The sequence below is a fragment of the Orycteropus afer genome, unplaced genomic scaffold (assembly GCF_000298275.1).
Source record: "Orycteropus afer afer isolate SDZICR_OR568_19922 unplaced genomic scaffold, OryAfe1.0 scaffold00174, whole genome shotgun sequence".
Lineage (NCBI taxonomy): Eukaryota > Metazoa > Chordata > Mammalia > Tubulidentata > Orycteropodidae > Orycteropus > Orycteropus afer.
The window spans coordinates 4927075-4942836 of record NW_006921761.1 but is presented as its reverse complement, the minus strand read 5'-3'; the positions used below and the strand labels follow the sequence as shown (position 1 = coordinate 4942836).

At 66.7% G+C, this 15762-nt stretch overlaps 3 protein-coding genes across 3 annotated transcripts in view; 1 reads left to right on the top strand and 2 right to left on the bottom strand.

Moving 5' to 3' along the window:
- The window catches only part of GPSM1 (G protein signaling modulator 1), a 20014-nt gene extending 12871 nt beyond the window's left edge, over positions 1-7143 (top strand). Inside the window, exons 10-14 of the mRNA XM_007947037.1 lie at positions 1237-1307; positions 2032-2211; positions 5126-5267; positions 5771-5979; positions 6937-7143. Of these exons, the coding sequence (XP_007945228.1) occupies positions 1237-1307; positions 2032-2211; positions 5126-5267; positions 5771-5979; positions 6937-7143 (809 nt within the window). The remainder of the gene's footprint in view (positions 1-1236; positions 1308-2031; positions 2212-5125; positions 5268-5770; positions 5980-6936) is intronic.
- Positions 7144-10587: 3444 nt separating this feature from the next.
- DNLZ (DNL-type zinc finger) lies at positions 10588-12316 on the bottom strand. The gene is made up of 3 exons (XM_007946934.1): positions 12089-12316; positions 11588-11727; positions 10588-10756 (listed from the first exon to the last, which is right to left on the bottom strand). Exons 1-3 carry the CDS (start codon positions 12314-12316, stop codon positions 10588-10590), a joined length of 537 nt encoding a protein of 178 aa, XP_007945125.1.
- A 668-nt stretch (positions 12317-12984) lies between these two features.
- The window catches only part of CARD9 (caspase recruitment domain family member 9), a 6797-nt gene continuing 4019 nt past the window's right edge, over positions 12985-15762 (bottom strand). Inside the window, exons 8-12 of the mRNA XM_042781797.1 lie at positions 15248-15289; positions 14968-15016; positions 13768-13844; positions 13172-13248; positions 12985-13078 (exon numbers count right to left, since the gene is read on the bottom strand). Coding sequence (XP_042637731.1) covers positions 12985-13078; positions 13172-13248; positions 13768-13844; positions 14968-15016; positions 15248-15289 — 339 coding nt within the window. The remainder of the gene's footprint in view (positions 13079-13171; positions 13249-13767; positions 13845-14967; positions 15017-15247; positions 15290-15762) is intronic.

Below are 15762 nucleotides of genomic sequence, written 5' to 3'. Positions count from 1 at the left end.
CCCACAGCCTCTCCTGGGGCCCCCTCACCCCACAGCCGCCCTCCCAGGTCCCCCACAGCCTCTCCTGGGGTCCCCTCACCCCACAGCTTTTCTTGGGGTCCTCTCACCCCACAGCCTCCCTCCCAGGTCCCCCCCTAAAGCCTCTCCTGGGGTCCTCTCACCCCACAGCCTCCCTCCCAGGTCCCCCCCCAAAGCCTCTCCTGGGGTCCTCTCACCCCACAGCCTCCCTCCCAGGGTCATCCCACAGTCTCTACTGGGGTCCCCTCACCCCACAGCCGCCCTCCCAGGTCCCCTCATCCTACAGCCTCCCTCCTGGCCCCCCCACAGCCTCTCCTGGGGTCCTCACCCCACAGCTTCTCCTGGGGTCCTCTCACCCCACAGCCTCCCTCCCAGGGTCATCCCACAGTCTCTCCTGGGGTCCCCATCCCCAAAGCTCCTGCAGGGGTACCCCACAGCCTCTTTCCCAGGGTCTCTTCACATCTTGTCTCTGTCACATACGTACTCATCTGCCCCTTGCTCTCGGTCCCCCTAGTGGGGAGCCTCAGGAGCGTGCCCCGCTGGGCCCCAGGCCCCTTTCACTCCCGGGCAGGGGTCCCCTCGTCGGGTGCAGGCGAGCAGCACACGCTGGGGGCTGGCGGTGGGGTGTCCACAGCTGTGACTGGAGGAGGTGGGGTCCTGGTGCTGCTGCGCCCCCAGCCTGCCCACCCCACGCTGTGCCCTGGACCAGAGCTTGGGGAGCCTCTCAGGTGGGCTTGCCTTGGGCCTTTCTGAGGCTTCATCACCCCTGCACCCCTTTCCCCCTCCTGCCTCTCCCACCTGGCACCTGGGCTCACGGTGGGCGAGGAGGCAGAGGCCTAGGTGCAGCCTACCTGCCTCCAGGCAGAGTCGGGGAAGCCTCGGTTAGCAGTGACGGAGCTTCCTAGAGGCCGCGGGAAGGGCGTTCTAGGCAGGGGGACAGCACAGGCTAAGCGGGGACGCACGAGGCGTGTGTGGGGAGAGCCAGGGCCCAAGCCTTCCAGGACAGACAAGGGCAGGCTGAGCAACGGGGCCAGGCCTCCCCCTAGGGGTGCCAGAGGCCATGGGGACACCACATTTGCCTCACAGGGATCGTGCCGTTTGAAGAGGCCCTCCTGTGGCCCGAGGTGGCTGGCTGTGTGACCCTGGGCTCCACAGGGTGGGGTGGGGCCTGAGGCACAGGACGGGGTGCTGGGGTGACCAGGCTCCACTGTCTTCCAGGAGCCAGGCCCAAGAGGACACAGCGACTGAGCTCAGAGACTTGGGACCTGCTGAGGCCCCCCCTGGAGCGGGTGAGCAGGGGAGGGCGGGTGGGCTGGGTGTCCCCTGACCCCAGTGTTTGCTCAGTGGCCTCCACTCTGTCCCGCCTTCCCCGAGACGATGGCCGTAAGTGCCGGGTCCAGGGGGGCCCATCTGCCGTGCTCCCCTGCACACCAACACCCCCTGCCCGGTGTCCTCCCTGGGGCCAAGGCTTTGCAGACCCCCCGGGTCCTCACCCAGCAGCCGGGTGGCGTTTTCTGGTGGACCATGGACAGGCACGGCAACTCTGCTCACTGGGCTCTGTCTCCCAGAGGTCCCTCGGAGCCGCCACAAGTGGAGAGCGCCAGGCGTCAGCGGGCTGGGGGCCCTGGGCTGGCGCTGCCTGCAGGCTGCAGGGGTGCTGTCTCTCCTGGCCTCCCCCCCTGAGCCTGTGTGCACCTGGGTCTCGTGGACACCTGTGCCTGGTGTTGCACAAAGCTCAGGCACGTCCTGTCAGCGCCACCTAGGCTTAGCATGAGAAAGGTGACTTGCAGGATGGCTGAGGGGCTCACCTAAAGCACTAGTCCCAGGCACGCTCCCGGTGCCCCTCCATGCCAGCCTTCACCCTTGCCGGCCTGCCCTTCCTCTGGGACCTGGGACCTGCCTCCTATGTCCATCCTCTGGGGTGCCTGCCTGCCTTCCCCAAAGGGTCTGGTGGGGGGAGATGTTCTGTGGGAATTGTTAGGGGGGCCCACATCTGGACATTCCCCTCCCCAGGAGCAGAATGGAGACAGCCACCACGCGGGGGACTGGCGGGGGCCAAGCCGGGACTCGCTCCCCCTGCCGGTAAGGAGCAGGAAGTACCAGGAGGGGCCGGACGCCACTGAGCGGAGGCCCCGGGAGGGTAGCCACTCCCCACTGGACAGCGCAGACGTCCGGGTGCAGATGCCTCGAGCGGTACGTGGGGCCCTGAGGGCAGGGCCTCCCCACCCCCACCTTCCAGCAGAGCTGGCCTTGGAGCTCAGCTGGGGTTGGTCACGGGGAGCCGAGGGCCAGCCACCGGGCGGACCCGAGCACCAGGAGTCGGGAGACCATGGCCCAGTGCTGGCAGGGTTGGCGGCGAGGCTGGCCTGACATGGTGCCTGGGCTCCCTCCACTCTGTTGGGGCCCTTGAGAGAAGACCCTGAGCCTTGGCTCCTCATCTGTAAAGTGACTGCTGAGAGGCCAGCCTCGCCCGTCCCCTCTCCCAGCCCCTTCAGAGCCCAGGTGGTGCAGGGGTCTCTCAGCCAACACAGACGGGGACTCGGGTGCGAGGAGGCACCTGGCCGTGAGGGGCCCAGAGACCTCATCTTGGGGCAGGGTGCAGAGCAGGACAGGGCTGCCCCAAAGGGTGGGGACCAGCTGGGCTGGGCTGGGCAGGGTTGGGTGTCTGGAATGGGCCTCACTGGAGGAAGAGCAGGGAGTGTGGGGGGAGGGGGTTGGACGGCCTCAGCCGCGGGAGCACTAGGGAGCCACAGAGGGCTTCGGAGCCGGAAGGGGCCTGGCCTGCACTCGGCCAGCAACCCTCACCAGCACCTGTGTGCCCAGGGCTGCACAGCAGCTGAGCGCCCGACACAGGCCAGCCCTGATGGAAGGTCAGGACAGCAGCGCGGGTGCCCCTGTGTGCAGACGGACAGCCCTCGCACCGGAACACACACCGGGCTCTTCGGGGAGCAAGCCGGGGGGCGGGCCCGGAGCTGCACCCCCAGCTGCCTCAGGGACCTTTGTTTGCTGTGACTCACTGCACCCCTCAGCTGCACCAGCCTCCCCGCAGGAGGGCTATTTTTAAAGTCTCCCCGAAAAGACAACCAACACAAAGCACCTCCCCCATCTGTCCTCTCCCAGAGTTCTGCTGGGAGTGTGGGCTGGGGGCATGGTGGGCGCCGGCCTCACCCTGGGGCTGTCACTGTCCGTCATGTGGGGTAGGGACACAACAAGCAGCCGCAGTGGCCAGTGGGACCGTGGGAGGGGCCTGGATGCCCACCAGCCTTACCAGCCTGTTTCTCTTGGAAACCACTCAGCCAGATGACAGTGGGGGCCCAATGGCGCTGGGGACTGAGGGGCTCAGCCCAGTGGGGGGGGGCTCACCAGTGGCTGTGGTAACAGGCCACTCAGCCCGATGGCAGTGGAGTTCAGACCACACTGTGAGGCCAAGGACCCTGTCAGCTCCTGCAGCCCCTGCCCCAGAGACATGGGGGTTCTCCTGGGCTGATGGCCTTTGGGAAGAAGCCAGGGCCCTCAGGAGCTCAGGCAGGATCCTGTCGCTGTCCTGCAGGCTGAGTGCCAGACCAGCTGTGGGCCGGGATCCACCTCGCTGTTTGATGAGCACGTGTGCCTATGAGAGCGTGTGTGTGTGTGTGCATGTGTGTGCACGCGTACACACGCTGAGAAGCCGCAAGGGTGAGGGCGGGGCCTGGGCGTTCTCGTCCCGGGGCTTCTGTTTAAACCCCGGACTAGCAGCTTGGCGGGCCGGGAGTGAGGCAGGCACAGCGGTGGCAGCAGGCGGGAGCCCTTGGCGTCCTGCCCAGCATCCTGCGTTGGCTCCCGATGTGAGTGTGGGTCCTGCAGGGAGTCCTAGATGGGGCACGGGCTCTGCTAGGTGCAACTTGAGCCTTCCATGGGCTCTGAGCCCCTGAGGGGCTGGGCTGGGCTGGGCTGGAGAGGGCAGTAGGTAAGGGGTGGGTGAGAGGTAGCAGGGTGGGGGTGCGGTCAGCAGGGCAGGTGGTCAGTGGGGTGGGAGCGGTCGGCAGGGCAGGTGGGTGGGTAAGCGGTCTGTGGGGGGCCAGTGGAACCGGGGAGGTGGTCGGCGGGTGGGCAGTCAGCTCCTGGCAGCCTTGTGGGGCTGGTACTGTGGGGCCTGAGTTCCAGCAGTCTCTTGCCCCCACCCTGGGTCGCAGGGCACCTGAGGCAGCTGGAGGGGGCAGTCCCGTGCCTTGTGTCTCTTCCTTAGTGGGGTTAAACTAAAGCAGGAGAGCCTGGGGTCAGACTTCAGGAAGAACCTGAGACCTCCGGCAAGCAAAGAGCCAGGGTTTAGGGTAAAGGAGTTGGCACGTGGGCCAGTGAGTTCAGCTCCCCAAGGTCTTGCCTCATGGGGGTCGTGGGTCACCTGACGGAGCCCACCTGCAGGTGGGATGTGGAGGCCGGGGTGTGACTGTCCCTCCAAGTGGGGGATGGCTGTGTCCACCCCACGTGGCTGAGCCCCAGGCACCCTGGATCAGTCTTCCCTTCTGGACCATGAGGCTTCCATTCCTGGTGCCCCCGACTCCCCCCACACCCCACCCATTCCAGTGTTCAGGGACACACACCCAAGCCATCCTCTCTGTAGGGCTCTGGCCCCTCAATGCACCCCCTCCTGGCAGCTAGGGTGGGCGGGGCCTCCTAGACTGGAGCCTCCTGCCAGCTCTAGGGGACGGGGCGCCCCGAGAGCCCCAGCTGGTGCAGGGTCTCACCTCCATGGTGCCACCTGTCTGCATGCCAAGGCAGGACGGGCCCCGTGCGGCCCCCAGATGCTGTACCCTGTAGCCTGGGTCAGGCCCTTAGCTGGGTCTCCTCTGGAGGCCCTGATGCCAGGCCATCCAAGGCTGGCCCTGCCACTTGCCGTGCGTGCCCTCGGGTGACAGCTGTCCTGTCCCTCACCTGCCGTGGGGACTAGGGGTCACGCAGTCCAGTGGCCCCAGGTCTGTCTGCTCAGCCTTTGCTCAGCAGGGGCCTGTGCAGTTCAGTGCATCTGCCAGGCTGGCAGTGAGGAGGAGCAGGCGTGGGGAGGGGTGGCTGGACCCTCGGGCCAGGGCCAGGTGTCCTGGCACAGGCGCTGACTGGCCCCCGCCTCCAGAACCTCCCTCGGACCCTGTCCTCGGACGAAGAGTTCTTCTTTGACCTGCTCAGCCAGTCACAGAGCAGCCGCATGGATGACCAGCGCTGTCCCCTGGAGGACGGCCAGGCTGGGGCCGCCCCCACGTTGGAGGAGTGCATCGGTGAGCCGCCAGCCCCCCGGCCCAGCAGGCTGCGCAGCCCACCAGGGAGACTATGGGGCTGGCCTCGGGTTCCTGTGTAGATCACTGCAAAGCGCCCCTCCTCATGGGAGCCACCCCTCCCTCCCACTGGGCCCCAGCTATGTCAGGCTGCAACCTGGGCAAGCGTGTAATTAGCCAGCCACCCTCCGGAACAGCACGTCAGGGCCCGGGGCAGGCGTGGGAGGTGAGGCCGCCCCTCCTGTCACCTCCTGACAGCCTGGGGGCGAGAGGGGCCCACCAGGCCTTGGGGCACTCAGCAAAGATACCCCTGCCTGAGGGGTGGGGCAGAGCTGGCTTCACCGAGGCCAGAAGTCAGGCCACAGGGTCTGCAGGGAGCCCCTGGTCGCATTTACCACGTGCGCCTATGTCCTAGTATGACCGTGTACCCCGGGCCCAGAGTGTGCCGCCCCTGCGCCCCTGCTGCTCCGCGGGCCCCAGGCTCATGTCACCGCCCGTCCCCACAGCCCAGTCCTCGCTGACGGCCTCCCCGCAGACTGAGGAGCTCTTTGACCTCATTGCCAGCTCTCAGAGCCGCCGGCTGGATGACCAGCGGGCCAGCGTGGGCAGCCTGCCCGGGCTTCGTATCACCCACAACAACCTGGGCCACCTGTGTGGGGACGGCGAGCCCCCCGAGCCCGGGGACGAGTTCTTCAACATGCTCATCAAGTGCCAGGTAGGCGGGGCCTCGGGCCACCTGTCCCTCCGCCATGGTGGGGGCTGGTTGGTGGAGCACGCAGGCGCCCTGAGCATGCCTAGACGCGATGCCTCTCCCGCTGCAGGAGCTGGGAGTAGAGGGCTCAGCGGGGCCCTGGGGCCCTGGCCTGCACAGCCGGACAGGACAACCAGGGTGCCCAGTGCGGACAGGGCAGGGACTCCAGGCTGGGCAGCTGGAGGTAGCCTGGAGGAGGGGCAGCTGGGCCCAGGCCTTGGGAGCAGCTGGCGGGCTGGAGACCGAGGGGAGTGAGGTAGGGCACCCGGCCAGGTGTTGGAGGGTGGCGGGCCAGTCAGGGAGTCAGAGTCCAGGTGGGGTGCAGCCCACCACTGCACAGAGCCCCTAGTGCTGTGGCAGCCAGAACGCCTCCTCCAGAACGGAAGGGAACGAGCTGCGTGGCGTCGGGCCCACCCACCCAGCACCAGGACAGGGCTCCGGAGCCCTCCAGCAAGGGCCTGTTGTGGGCGGTGTGCAGAGCTGGCTGTCATTCCCACAGAGGGGAGGACGCCCCCGGCCGGACCCACCACACGCACGCACCCTCCGGCGGCTGCGCCAGCTCCCGCACCTCTGGCTCCAGGCCCTGCGGAGACGCCCCCGCGCTGTTTCTGCCCCCGCTGCCTGACCTGAGGGGGACCTTGGGTCTCCAGCCTGCCCAGGGACAGCGTCCAGCAAGCAGGCTTGGCCAGGCACTCTGGCCTCCCGTGGAGTGCCATGGCTGGCCACACCCTGTCGGCTCCTGGGACACCAGGCTCAGGGCCCTGGCCTCACAGGCTGTCCCTGGGGTCCCGCACCACATGAGCTCCCCCCAGGCCCGCCTGAGCCCCTGGGCTGCGGCCGGCGCAGCTCCTGGGTCCAGGGCACAGCATGGGCCGTCACGGGCCAGACGGACAGGGCCCCGACTCCGCGGTGTCTGCCCAGTCCTCCAGGATTGACGACCAGCGCTGCCTGCCGCCCGCGGTGCTGCCCCGAGGCCCCACCGTGCCCGACGAGGACTTCTTCAGCCTCATCCAGAGGGTGCAGGCCAAGCGCATGGACGAGCAGCGGGTGGACCTCGCCGGCAGCCCTGAGCAGGAGGCCCCCGCACCACCCGAAGCCCAGCAGCAGGGCCCGCCCGGCACCAGCTAAGGGTCTGGCCCCAGCTGGCATGCCCTCCTCCCACACAGCCAGGTGCACCCTGCCCTGTCCCTGAACTTGGGGGCTCCCATCACCCACAGATGCCCTTGGCCCCAAGAAGCCAAACCATCCTGAGGAGCTTGTAGCCACCCCCCCAGGCCCTTCCTGCTGACCAGACACGGGTCTGTGACCCCACATGGCCCCTCTCTGGATGGCAGGCTGAGGCCAGGGGCTGCCAGGATGAGGGAGGCCATACCCCTCCTGCAGGCCCACCCGCCCACCCTGCTCCTGCCCAGCTGGGCCCCTTGCAGGTCACCGGGGAGCGTAATGTTGCCCCCGTCCCAGGTGCCAGGTGTGTCAGACACCTCTGCTGGGGCTTTGGCTGGGCTTTTCCATCCTGGATGGAGCTCGGCCCCTGGAATGGACAGGGGTGACTGGGGTGCCACAAGGAGGGCCTGCCCCACCAGGGCTGGCAGGCCCGAGTCTGGCCCAGAGCAGAGGAAGTGGTGTGCCCCCTCCAGAGCCCTGGGCCCAGCCTTCCAGCCCCCAAAGACCCCGGCTCAGCCTGCTTCCCTAAGGTGGGGGACGTGTGGGGGGGTGTCCAGCAGCAGCTATGAGCCCCTCCACACCCCTCAGCCTGGTGAGTTCAGGGCCTGATCTTGGGCACGACCCTGGTGGGTGGGTAGCAAGGGCTACGCTGACACCGAGCCAAGTGGGGGCGTGGCCGTAGAGGTGGGGCCACGGCCCCATCCCCTCCACACCACACACGGAGCACAGAAAGGGGCGCCAGGCACTACGGCAGGCCCTTAGTGGCCCTGGCATCTGCTCCTCCCAACCCCTGTCCAAGTCATGGTGTGGGGGCCCATGTCCGCAGTGGTGCCAGTGTGGCCTGTAGCCACTCTGGGGTGAGGGGTTGCTGAGGGCCAGTCCCAGGCTCAGGCAGCAGCCTGATGGGGGACAGCATACCGAGGGAGGGGCAGGGGTGAAGGGGGGCCTCGGGCTCCCCACCTGGGCCGTGCCCCATACTTGAATGTACACATGTATTTATTGCCCGTGGGGCCGCCATGTTAGCAGGCTGTTTCCAGCCCGGCAGACACTTTGTTTTCGTTTTTCTGGAAAAAATAAAGCCTACCTGGTTGAGGCTGCTGTGTTGGGGTGAGCCGGGGGTGTGGGCGTGGGCCGTCTCGTCTGCAGCGAGTGCTTGGCCACACGGCCCCTCACCCTCACACCCCCATGGGGGCAGCAACGTACAAGGCCTCCTTGGACTCACGAAGGCGTGAGTGGGGTCCCTAGGCCCTCCAGGTTACCCAAAACCCACGAAGCCCCAGTGGGCTGAGCCCACTGCCTTCCTGTGTACCCCGGGGGCCTCAAAATCCCAGGAGAGGCTGTAGGGTGCTACTAGGGCAGCGTGGCAGCCCTGAGGCTGGTCCTGACCATGGTGAGTGGCTCAAAGACCAGGGACCAATACCCCCCAGCCCCCACATGGCCAAGGGCAGGTGAGTGCCAGCAGCGCTGCACCCCCATGGCCAGCCAGTGCCGGTCCTGACCACACACCCTGCCAGACCCCAGGATGGAAATGGTGCAGCCTGCCTCCTGCCCGCCACCACACACGCCTGCGGAGCACGTACGCTGTCCTGATGCCCTGGGACGTCACGCAGCCACAGCTACCCCTCTGTGGGCCCTCCACACGCCAAGGGATGAGGACATAGATAAGGTTGAGGTCTCCTGCCTCAGCCTATATGGGAGTGGGGCAGGGGACAGGACACAGCTTGGGGCTGGTGTGCAGAGACACAAGGGCCAGAAGGGAATGAGGCCTGGGACTTGGTGGGAGGAGGTGGGTGAGCAGGACACGGCAGTGCAGCCCACCCGTCAGGGGCCGGAGGGGCTGCAGAGTGACTAGGAGGCTGTGTCCCGGAAGTGCTGGGTAGCCGGGACGAGGCATGGAGGCGGGCCAGACCACAGCAGTGGGGACGGGGATCTTGCACAGCCCTTCCCAGAAGCGAGGCTGGGGGGGGGGTGTCCAGGGCCGGCGAGGGGCCGCCTTTCCTGCTGAGCTGGCCAAGGGGTGCAGGGCTGGCGGACAGGCAGAGAGCGGGCCCGAGGCACCGCCGACAGTGGTTTCTGCCCTCAGAGGGAATGGGCTCTGCAGCGGGGTGAGTCTGCCAAGCCCTTGATGGCGAGTTGTCGCCGAGGCGCGTGGGGTCAAGGCTGAGTATTCCTGCAGCGAGGCAGGCTGCTCCGGGGTGCTGCCCGGCCACATCTGTTCTCATTCCCTGCAAACCACACGCGGCAACACCAGCCATGAAATCACGGGGGCTGGCCCCAGGTGCAGAAGGCACCCTGAACTGCACAGGGAGAGGGACGAGGGCCCAAGGGAGAGAGGTGGGAGGAAGCCCAAGGCTGGTGAACTCAGGCCAGAGGGGCCTACCCAGTCTCGGACCAGGAGCCCTGGGACCAGGAGCCCAGGCCTGTTTCCCTTTCCACAAAGGAGGGGCTGGTCTGGGCAGCCCTTAGGTGCAGCCAGCTCTCGGGCCTGTGTCCCAAGTTCCCAGGAACCAACCAAACACCGGGATAGCTCAGCCACCACACACCCGTGTTCCCAGGACGGAGGAGACCTCCAGTCAGTGCCGTGGTCCCAGTGCCTCTGTGGGAGGCGGGGCGGCGGGGGCCAGCTCAAGGACAGGCTCCCAACACACAGCGGCTTGGGTGGGATAATAGCGGGTTGCTCCACAGGCAAGGGCGTTAACTGAGTCAGAGCGTACGCTGCAAAGGCAGCAGGAACAATACATGCGCCCCCAGCCTCCCAGCCCCAGCTCCACGGGCGGTGACACTGGGGAACAACCACCTAAGCCCCCCGCCCACTACTGCACTCTTCCCTGTGGCCGGGACGTGCGTTGATCACACAGCCCAGAACACTCCAGGAATAGACTTGCTCTTGTAAACAGCAACATCCTGAGCCCGCTGTCAAACAGCGGAGACGAACGACACCCGCCCGACCTTGGAGGTGCGCCCCCACCATCGCCAGAGAGGGGCCGGCCCCTTGCCCGCACCCCCCCCCCGTCTGCCGGTCGCGACCCTGGTGGTGTGCGGTGGGTCACACACTGTTCCACTGGCGGCTGTGAGGCGGGAAGGGGAAGGGGAGGAGGGTCGGTGGGCTCTCCCCAGGCTGCCCGGCGGGGTCGCTGAAGGAGAGAGCCTGCTGGCCGCCCGTGCCTGCCCCGTCCTTTTCCCATCCTTCTGGTCTGAGGTGCACAGTCCACTCGCTGTGGCCGCACAGCTGCAGGTGCCCAGCAGCCCAGGGATGTGAGGGGGAATGGGACCCCAGAAAAGACGGGAACACAAGAGCCCCAGCCTGGAGTCTGAGTGAGCTGTTTACTGACCAAGACCAGGCCAAAGCGTCTCTGGAGGCAGAAACGGCAAGTCCCTGGCGCACAGGAGGGAGGGAGGGAGGGAAGGTCAGCTTGGCTCTGACTTGCCAGGGTGCGTGGAGTCCTTGTCCTCACCCTCTCCTGGGGCAGCAGCGGACGGGGCTGCCACCACAGCCTCCAAGACCCCTTCCAGGGCACCATCACTGGCCACCCGGCGCACCAGCTCCCCTCGGGCTGCCAGGATTTCCTCAATGTTCCTGAGAGATAAGGGCTCAGGTCACACTGCAGCCCTGAACCGTGTGCTGTGGCACCAGGGCCAGCTCCGCTGGGCCAAACGGGGCTGCAGGCACCTTCCCAACCCATCATCAAGAGCCACCTTGAGAATCAGACAGTAAAGGAAGCAGGCTCAGCCACCCGTGGGACACTCCTGGGTGGAGAAGAGAGGGCACTCCACCCCAGGAGCCCACTGAGAGCAGCCCCGAGGGGACAACGCGGGCCAGGTCTCGTTGGATGGTCTGGCTGCCCAGGCTCTGTACTTCCGACAGGGCTGAAGCAAAGTTCAAGGTCCGGCCCAGCCCACACCACCTCACGTGCACCCCAAAATGCGGCCATGGTCACCACCCAGACGTGACGGAGGGAGAGCGAGCGCTCCCGACACCCTCCCTAGTGTCCCTGCTCCTGGAGCTGCGTTCACGGAGCCATGATGGAGAAAGTGCCTGTACAAGTCTGTGTGTAGCAAGAGGAGACAGGCCCCCATCACGCAGATGCAAGCCTGCTCCTGACAGAGGGGACACGGGCCATCAGGCAGGCCCATGGGCACAGACGCACACACACCTGAGTGGAGGGCATACTCCCAGTGTCAGCTGCGCTTCCCCTTGTTTATCTGACTCCTAGTGGGGTCCAGGAGCTGGGCTGCAGAGGCAAGGAACACCCGGGAGGCCAACAAGGCTGGGGTGTCCTGCGGGGTAGGGCTCCAGACCCAGGACCCCAGACCCCCGTCCCGCTCCATGGCCTCACCTCTTCCCATCCTGCTGGGTAGGGCTCCAGACCCAGGACCCCCAGACCCCCGTTCCGCTCCACGGCCTCACCTCTTCCCGTCCAGGTCTGAGAACCAGCCCAAGTTGTCGGCAATGATGTGGTGGTTCCGGCAGCCAGGGCAGGTCACAATGACCACACCCTGGTGGTAGGCCACCTTGGAGATGCTCTTGGAGGAGCGGGTCCCACAGACCTAACCAGCAGAGAGTGGCATGAGGCCCTGCCCAGGCCTGCCCCTCCAAAGGACCAGCTCCACCCCTCCCCAGTCCTAGTCCCGCCCCTCTCCTGGGAAGCCACGCCCCTTCCGAGCGTTAGCTCCGCCCCTCCCAGTGGCCAACACACAGCTGACCAGCTCAGAGGAAGCACCGCCTCTCCCTATAGCCACGCCCCCCTCCTGAGGTTCAGATCCACCCTCCCCACAGTCCCGGCCCCGCCCTCTTCCTGGAAGGCCTTGCCCCCGAAGACTGGCTCCGCGCCCCCACCCCACCCCCCGCGGGCCCGGCCCTTCCTCCAGCGCCAGGTGTGGGCCTGCCCGGCCTACGCTGCACACTCACCTTACAGGTGTAGACCAGCTGGTAGTGCGCCGACTCCACGCGCCCTAGCGCGGCCCCAGACCCTAGCCCAGGCTCGGAACTCAAGCGCCGCCAGCGCCAGGCCCAGGCCCGCCCCTTCCCTGTGGCCTCCAGAAGGGACCCGCGCGCCCACAGCTGCCTCAGACTGGGGTCCCGGGGCCGCGCGCGGCTCAGCAACACCGGCGCACGGCCCAGCACTACCCGCAGCATCCCGCCCGCCCCCGGGCCCGCCCCCCCGCCATCTTGAAAGCGGGCACAGGACGGAAGCAGCTCTCCGCGACTTCCGGCTGACGGGCATGGGGCGGCGGGCTCTGCTGCCCCCTGGCGGGCGGGTGCACCCTGCATACACGTGCGGGTCCAGGGTCGGAGCAGCATCTCCTCGGGTGGGACGGCAGTCACCCTGCCCTTCCGGCTGCTGGGTGGCTGCTGGGTGACGCCGGGAAGGAGGGAGTACCCGGCTGGGTACGGTGAGTCTCGGGGGCGCGCAAACACCCACGACTCTGTTGTGCCTTTGTATTTACTTAGCTGCGCTTCCTGAGTTTTTACAACGCATGTGTTCCACGATACAAATACTGTAAGCCTTTTAACAATTACAGAGATTCGTGCACCAAAACGGAAACAGATTGGCGTATCCCAAAGCGACAGCCCTGCGCGGGGCGGGCTTTCAGGGGACTGCAGGCATTTCCTGTGGCTGGGTCAGCAAGCAGCTGGTCAGCTGTCCGTGCTGGCACTCGGCCCAACGCAGCATCCGGCGGGTGGCCTCGTTCTTCCTCCTGGGATGGGGCTGGCCACGTGCACCCCGAGGGCCGGGCAGCTGCAGGCCTGCAACTCCCAGGGGATGCTCTGGGCTGCCACGTGCGTGGCCACAGCCCTGGTGGCTAGGAGCCCTCCGTGTCCGTGTTGTCGCTGCCAGTGGTGTTCCCCCAGTCCACCTCCCCCAGCCGCGAGCCATTCTTGCGGAGTGCTCGCTTCCTGTGGGGACGCACACGTTGCAGGTGTCTGCAGGAGGCACCTTGCCCTTCACCCCTGCCCGCTGCCCTGACCGAGCCCGCTGAGCCCCTGCACCTGCGGTAGTTCTCGAAGCTCTCCTTCAGGCGACGCCGCTCCTTCTCCGGAGGCTCCCCAAAGCTCAGGCCTGTGTCCTGGAGAAGGGGAGGCTCAGGCTCTGGGCCCACCGCTCAGGCCAGGCCAGCACCATCAGCGCAGCGCCCAGCTGGCCCCCACTGCTCGGCACCACTGAGTTAGTGGATTTGGACGGCAGGCCAGGCTCCTGTGCCATGGTGAGCCTGTGGGCTCAGCGTCACGGGCAGTGGGGCTCCTGCAGAGACCACCAAGAAGCCAGCCCCTGACCGGTAGCACCCCACCTCCCGCCCTGCCCATTCCTCAGCCTGTGCCTTCATGCCAGAGAGCAGGGCTCACCTCATGCCAACCGCTCGATGCCACGGAGCTGGGGGCTCCTGTGATCACTGCCCGCCCCACCCCCTGCTCAGGGGTCACCAGGGCCACAGGCTGAAGAACCCAGCCACCAGGAGGCCCGTGGTCGGCGTGATCACGGTCACCCAGAGGGAGGACTCCCGGAGAGGCACAGGGACCCTGTGCCTGGGCGTGAGGCCTGAGCCCTGGCAGGGCCCATGGGCATCAGGGACCCCAGGTGGCCTTACGTTGGGGGTCAGCGAGAGCCGGTCCTTCTGCAGAGTCACGAAGGGCTGCTCCAGGCTCCGCCCCTCTGACGGGCCACCTGGAGGGAAGCAGAGTCGAGTCTGTCAGCCCCGCCTACGGCCGGGACCCGCGCTACACAGGCCTCCATGCCTCACCCTGGATTCTGCAGCACGTTCGGGGCTCTGGTTTCACAAGAGCCCCTGGGGTCCCCTCGTTGATCCAATGAGAACTGCTCCTTTTATGGACCAGGGAACAGGCCCAGTCCTTGCTCCCGGAGGCCGCCAGGGCAGGGGCTGCTGGGAGCAGGCCCACCCAGCTCCCTCCTCCCGCTGACCCTCCCACTTGTGCTGGCGCCTCCGGGTCCCTGCCATCCCTGCCCCCGTGTCTTCTGGGCAGTGGGCAGGCGGCCTTCACTTCTCCATTTTGCTGTCTACTCTTCCCCTTCCTGTCTCAGAAGTGGGGGTCATGCCTGACACTGAGGAAGTCTGACTGACTTCCCAAGAAAGCTCCCAGGCCGGTCTCCCTTCCTCCCTCGCCAGGGGCCCCAACACAGCACAAGGGCCTTCCTGGACACCCCAGCTCCACCCCCACCCCACCCCCATCAGTTCCTCCTACTGAGCCCTTGTCATTACCCAGCCATCACTCTGGTCGCGGGCACACAGTCACTGCTACACCTCGCTCCCTAGTCCTGTCCTCAGATGAGCGCAGACCCTGCACTGTGACCCTCACTTCAAGGTGCCTGCACCCAGCCCCAAACACAGCTGGCCAACCGTGGGCCTCCTGCACTTACGGCCCTCCCTTTCCATCCTGCCTCCCACTCTCCAGGGGACCAAGGAGGCTCTTGTGGACTATGAGCCCTGGGCCACAGTGGGGACTCCACACACCACTGACGGGCACTGACCACCAGACGTGGAGCACGCCAGCGAGGCCCTGGTTTGGATGGGCTTTTGGGAGCTGGCTGGGCACCTGAGGCCGGGTGCTTCCTCCTGGCTTCTGTTCCACTACCTGTGAGGTGAGGGCTCGGCCGCTGGAGACACCCTACCAGTGCCTCCTGCTGGGCTCAGGCATCAGGGACAGATGGGCAACAGCTCCCAGTACTGGGCTTCGGGGCAATGAGGAGGAGCTTCAACTCAATGCCGAAGACCAGGCCTGAGGCTGGGCCCGCCCTCCGTGTGTGCGAGCACCTAAGCTCACTTCCTCACCTTTGTCTGACAGCTGGGCACCGTCCTCCAGGCCCCGGGGCAGCGAGAGCTGCCAAAGAGAGTGGGGTCATTGGTCACCCCTCCCCGCACCGCGTCCGGGGTCCCACCTCCCAGAGGTTCCTGGGAACTTGTGCCGTGCGGCCCACCGGGCGAGGCCAGGCCTAGCACTGTCCACATCTGCCCCTACCCCTAAGCAAGCGGGGCCTTGGGGGCCCCTGGCTCGTGAGTGTTGGTGGGGGCATGGTCTTGCAGGAGGTCCCCCAAGGCTGGCTGCACTCACCTCCTGGGAGCTCCTGGGGGAGCCGTCCTCCAGGTCAGAGCTCTGCGGGCACAGGAAGGGCTTGGTCAGCAGGTGTGGGGTGGTCGTTCAAGGCAGCCCCCATTCCTAGAAAGCTCTCAGGCCCAGGCCAGTCCCCCGGGCCCCTCGTCACATCCTGTCCCCTGCCCAGAATTTCCTTCCCCTGACACACCCAGAGTGGCCTGTGGAGTCCGTTTGGTGGCTGTCACCTTGGTTATAGCCACTACCCAGGCTCTTACTTCCTGCATGAGCCCTGAGCTCTGTCCAGGCCCCTTGCCCCACTGTGAGGAAGGAGCTCAGCTGGGGTGAGCCAACCCCACAGAGTGTGATGCTCAGTCCCCCCCAGTGGAGCAGTGACCAGGCTTGGGTTGGCTAGCTCCTTCCTGGGCCCTGGCTTCTCCGGGCCTCACCACCTGGGTCCCTCCGTGGCCCCTCCCTGGGCCCCAGCGTGGCCCCTCCCCCCGGGTCCCTCCATGGCCCTTTCCTGGGCCCCGGCT

Bases quoted from the DNA above. Each gene is read 5' to 3' on its own strand.
- DNLZ (XM_007946934.1), bottom strand. From the start codon at position 12,316: ATGCTGCGGGTAGTGCTGGGCCGTGCGCCGGTGTTGCTGAGCCGCGCG. The intron at 11,728-12,088 runs GTGAGTGTGCAG...TCTGCTGGTTAG, and splicing joins AGCTGGTCTACACCTGTAAG to GTCTGTGGGACCCGCTCCTC. The intron at 10,757-11,587 runs GTGAGGCCGTGG...CTTATCTCTCAG, and splicing joins TCAGACCTGGACGGGAAGAG to GAACATTGAGGAAATCCTGG.